The 5344-nt window shown below is 39.7% G+C and overlaps 1 protein-coding gene across 1 annotated transcript in view; it reads right to left on the bottom strand.

Moving 5' to 3' along the window:
- Positions 1–1232: 1232 nt before the first annotated feature.
- crls1 (cardiolipin synthase 1) overlaps positions 1233–5344 on the bottom strand; it is a 4836-nt gene continuing 724 nt past the window's right edge. The window contains exons 2-7 of the mRNA XM_035663426.1: positions 4470–4607; positions 4137–4266; positions 3960–4045; positions 3712–3780; positions 2906–2997; positions 1233–1805 (exon numbers count right to left, since the gene is read on the bottom strand). Coding sequence (XP_035519319.1) covers positions 1712–1805; positions 2906–2997; positions 3712–3780; positions 3960–4045; positions 4137–4266; positions 4470–4607 — 609 coding nt within the window. The 3' untranslated portion in view covers positions 1233–1711. The remainder of the gene's footprint in view (positions 1806–2905; positions 2998–3711; positions 3781–3959; positions 4046–4136; positions 4267–4469; positions 4608–5344) is intronic.

The raw sequence follows: 5344 nt of genomic DNA, 5'->3' as shown, positions 1-5344 counted from the left end.
CAATCTGTGTTTTCAAATATGGGCTTAAGTAAAAGAAAAAAGCACCACAAGTTCTTTAAACAGTCATTTAATGAGCGTAGGTATCAATTTGTTCCCAGTGATGGATATCTCAATTTAGAATGAGACTGTTTAAATTATTCAGTGAAGAGATAATGAGCAGACATCCCACACAAGGCCACAAAAACAACTCACACAAGCCTGGCAGTCATTGGCACACTGTGGATAATGAAACAGCATTACCCAAGTGAGGCAGAAAATTGCTGGGAAGTAAGTGGAAGAGTTGAAAAGGTTACGCAGCCACGTTTCCCTCATCACACTAGTTTTCTTGAGGGGGAAAATAAGCGGCAGAGTCGGATACAACTGCCAGGAGTTCAGTGAAAAAGGTCCAGCTGGTGTTCTACCCAAGGCTCTGAATAACCTCTGGCTTGCTGGTCTTATTGATCTTGAGACTGGAAGAACTTGAAAGGACTATTACAGCAGTCGTGGTTCTCTGAATAATCATAACCGTGGAAGTGCAGGGAAATAAGCAGAGGATTCAGACATGAGTGCCGCACCTGAGTGAAAGACATTGAGAGATGTGAGAAAACAGACAAGTACTAAAACACTAATCTCAACCCTTCACTGGTTGTAGCTGGCCAGGTAGCTCAAATGTGATGCTTTGCTTTGCTTTTGTCTGTTTTATCCTTTTTGCTGTTGGGCAAAAGCAATTTTAAGGTGTCATCCTCTACTTCATTTAACAGAGGCAGCAAATATTATTTTACAATACGATGCAAATGTGCATGGGCAGGTTGATGGGCATTTTTTTACTTCTGGCATCTATAAAAAATCCCAATCATATCAGTAATCTGCACCTACCGATTTCTTTCACTGTTGACTAAAGTGCCATTCATTTTCATAAGTCTATGAAGTGTCAGGGAACCCACAGTGAAGCACGTTTTTTGCTTGAACAATGACTCAGTAATTAAATTCCTACTAAGTGATGAATCAATTAATATAATAATTAATTCTCGTCTGATAAATAAGCAAGAAGATCCATTTGGTGGCTCTTGGTCCACTTGCCCAGCCCTGTGCTGATAGCATGTCACCGCATTTGTAGAGCCATTTTTAAATCCTTAATGCTGATTTCAAACAGATACCACTGTCAGATTAAACATGTGTCATCCTTAAGAAAGTCAACCCTGCATCCAAACGGTCACATGCACACTTTCATACACACAGACACAGAGAGAGACTAACCAAAACAGATTCTTTTTTTAATCAGAAATCATTAGTTTACAAAACTGACAATCATGTGACTAATCAGGCTCACGTTGCCACCTCCACCTCCGTTGCCACCAGATCACTTAACATATACTTGACATGTATGTTTGAGTGTATGTGAGAGTGTGTGTGTGTGTGTGTGTGTGCGTAGATGGTCTATATTTGTGTTTGCTGTTTTTATCTGTGTCTCTCGTCCACAGCCAGTCCAGATGCAGTCCAGATGCAGAGCTGCTGTTAGGCGTTTCTGTAGTGTCACAGTAAACCATCTGCGGCCTCGGTTGATTTCCGTGTGTCATTGCCATGGCGACTCATAAATGGTTGTCACAGCTACTTGGTTTCAGAGCTCCTGGCAATTGTCCATCTGTCTGTCCGACTTTTGCCACAGCTGATCAGTGTCTCTGCAGCGGCTGTTGGCTGCTTTTGTTCTCCTTGGCGTTTCCTGGTGTGGTTGTCATGGTGATCTGGTATTTAGCACCTGGACAGTCTTGCGTCCGTAGTGCCAGTAGCTATAGCCGGATGCTGCTGTAGTCACCGCTGTAACGTACCTGCAATATAACACAACACATGACAGACTGCAATTCTAATAATAGTGCCATTCAAGCTCTCTGATTGGTCAAATGAGTTTATTTTAAATGCCAACAGCATCATTGAAGTTATTTTTGTATTATATTATTATTGATATAGTAATCATCCTCCAGTGGGTTATAGCTGATTAATACATTGAGACACTTACTGTACTGCATTATTGAACTCATATTGTACCATTCAATTCTGTGTACAATTTTAAAATGTGTGACTTAAGACCCTGAGTGGTAATATCAAGAGATATTTTAGCGTAAGGAATGCATGCATGTTTTGAAACACAATTTTACAAATTTATTTATTTATTTAACCACTGAAAAAGTTTATTATTGTAATAGCAAACCTAAATGGCAAGCATGTTGAATTTAGTGGCATCTATCAGTGAAGTTGCAGTTGCTGCGATAAGCCCCTGTCTAGAGGCAGGTTTGGTTTGTCCGTTCTACATGGCTCAGTTAAATATGGTGGACTCTGCAGAAGAGGACCCGCTGCCTCTGTCTGAAAACATGCTTAACATTATATTCTGTTTCTGCTAATAGACCCTCCTACACTGGCCCTGTAAGCTAGGATAGTATTAAAGTATTAAAGCAAAAACAAAAAAAAAGAAAAAGAAATAAAGGACTTCAGCGTGGTTATTAGGTCCCACTTGTATTTAACGTAGGTGTTCATGCTGAAAAATGATAAGAGTTGAACAAATGAATTCTAAATGTACTTCAGCTGAACAAGAAAACTACAGACGCCTGTGTACTTTAGTTTAACAGTCTGCTGAATCTGTATAAAAATGTAGGTTACTGTGACACAGTAAAATGTTTGTCCTGAGTTGCATCTCTACTCCAACTCACTCGGAGTTGTAAATTGAAATGAGTCAACGCACTTAACCCGAACACTCGGCTGGAACAAACAGCATTTATGTGCTTGACAGAGAGGAAACCATCTGCATTCAATAACCCTTTGCATGTTGTGCTTTGTTGTAACCATTACATTGGAAAGGACATTCTGGATATTAAAGTCAAGTGGATAAGACCTACATGTGTATGCATATGTAATATACTGTATGGAGGTTTACCATAAGCACTGCAGCAGGACACTGTCCGTATACTGGAAGACTGGAGCAGCTAGAGAAGCTGCAACCAGAAGGAACTGGATGGCTGTGTTCACCTAAGATACAAATAAATAAAAACACACAGAGTAAAAACATTACAAAAAATGAAACAAACAAATGAAGTTTGGCTCATTATTTCAGATCAAATATGTTGAGCATGTAACATGGGTTGAGGCTGGCTCCAAGAACAAAACAACACTTTTTGGCAGCTAAAATAAAAATAAGAAATAACACTAATCCTGCCAGCCACCTTTCTTCCAGAAGTGTGTTCTACACATTCATATGTATGAAAATAAATGCATTCATGCTACAGGACTTTAGCATTCCAAGTATTGTGGCTCAAATCAAATCTGTTATCGAACAATGCAAAAAATGACTGAAATGTAAAATGGAGATTTAAATCATGAATGTTATGTTAATCAGAGATTTTATTTTCCAGTCATAATCCCCAGCCCAATATATAGGGTACAGGTTGCACATTCAAGTTGGAAAGAAATGACTTCTTTCCTGACTTTGGTCTTAATTGTAATGCACTGTGCCAGGTTATCAGTTTCTGCATCTGGTGGCTGTCATGCACAGGTTTTAAAAATCTGAAAATATTCACAATAATAAAATAATCACACATACTCATTAAATCCTGCTATTTAAGGCTCCGTTGTTGCTAAATCTCCACTTTACTACAGAAATGTACAAAATGTTCCAGTGCATAGTAAGAGTGGGTGGTAGGTTTGGTTAGTGTGTGTGACTGTGTGTGTGTGTGTGTGAGTCACCTTGCTGAAGAGTGTGGGCTTGAGCTGGGCTGTGGTGTAGCAGGGGTTAAAAAACTTACTAAGGGTCACCTGGAGGAAAAAGAGGCAGAGAGTCTACTACAGTGGCCATTGTAATCCAGAGTACATCAATATGACTTTATCCTTCTGACACTCTTGAACATTCTTCAGCTACAGTCTCAGTATTTAAATTCTATGAAACAAACTTAGTCAAAGGGGGCTTGTTTAGAGTGAAATGGAATGAGTCTCACCGGTGGAGGTACAGTCTTGTATCTGACCCAGAAAACAGCAGCTATCAAACCAATGTCTCTGGAAATCACTAGAGCTGTCAGTGGAGCTGAAACGGAGTAAACAGCACAATACATAACCTTGTCATTCCTTCATACATTTCTAAAACTGTCAAACAAAACTAAATCCTGGTGCAATACCTGGTATAAGTTGCGCATAGGTGAGACTGACATACAAAATACTGATGAGGATCTTATCAGCCAATGGGTCGAGAGCGCTGCCCAACGCAGACTTCTGAGTGGGCCACGTCCTGGCAATGTACCCATCCAGCTGAGTGAGACAGAAAGAGGGAGAAAGTATGGGTAATGTTCTCTAACAAAATGCTGTCTCGTCTTCTTCTTCCGCTTCTTCTTCTCAGCTCAGGTTGAAAAGAGTCAGAGATTAGTACAAATTGAGTCCTATTTTTGATACAGTAGCAGAAACAGGAGAAAAGTGCAACAAGTGTTTCGTGAAACGGTTGACGTCTATATTACCAGGTCAGTTGCGCCAGCCAGCATGAACAGAGCGAGACTGACGTGAAAGTGCTGCTCGATGATCAGATGACCCAGAAACGGAGCCAGCACAATGCGACAAACACACAAAAAGTTGGGGATTGTCCATGGGTTTTCATACTGGAGAAGAACAGACCAGAAACATGGGTCAAAAAGCTATTCTTTACAAAAAGCTTATTTTTAAAAGCATATACAAGAAATGAACACATTTTTGATAAGGCTCCCCTAAATGTGTCTTCTGTTAAATTATTATCAAGATACCTACTGAGCTGACATTTAACAGTTAAAATAAACCTGTGTTCGCTCTCTGGTGGACAAACTATGTAACAGCTACACAGTTTCTAAAATAGCTGTAACTGCAATTTCTCCTTGGGCCAACATCAGCCGACATGTCTAACTCTATACACAGCACAGGTTTACAGTACTCTACTGGAGTATTTCCATTTCATACCACTTTATGCTTCTACTTGTATTGCTCCACTTCAGTAGCTGCACATAACAGCTGCTGCTACTAGTTACTCATTATCAGATTTTTACAAACAAATGAATTGTTAGAGAATCATCTTTCCAGCTGTACCTTGACCAGAAACACCATTAACATGCTGTTTACACACTGTGCATCGGCATAAACAATCCTCTGATGTGTTATAAAAGATAATTATATTCCAATGATAGGAAATGCTAACTATGCTGGTAACATTTAGATACTGTTTGATTTCAACACTTTTACCGGATTAGTTTACACTGTTGTATTGTTTACAGTCTATTGCTGATAGTGAGTGCAGGTGTGTTTGTTTCAGTAACGTTGGACCGTCACACTCCTACATTGAACTGTCAGACAGTCAGTCAGACAGACA

This window comes from Morone saxatilis, unplaced genomic scaffold (assembly GCF_004916995.1).
Source record: "Morone saxatilis isolate NCDOM2014 unplaced genomic scaffold, NCSU_SB_2.0 Contig19, whole genome shotgun sequence".
NCBI classification, from domain to species: Eukaryota; Metazoa; Chordata; class Actinopteri; family Moronidae; genus Morone; species Morone saxatilis.
This window is presented reverse-complemented; position numbering and strand designations above follow the sequence as displayed.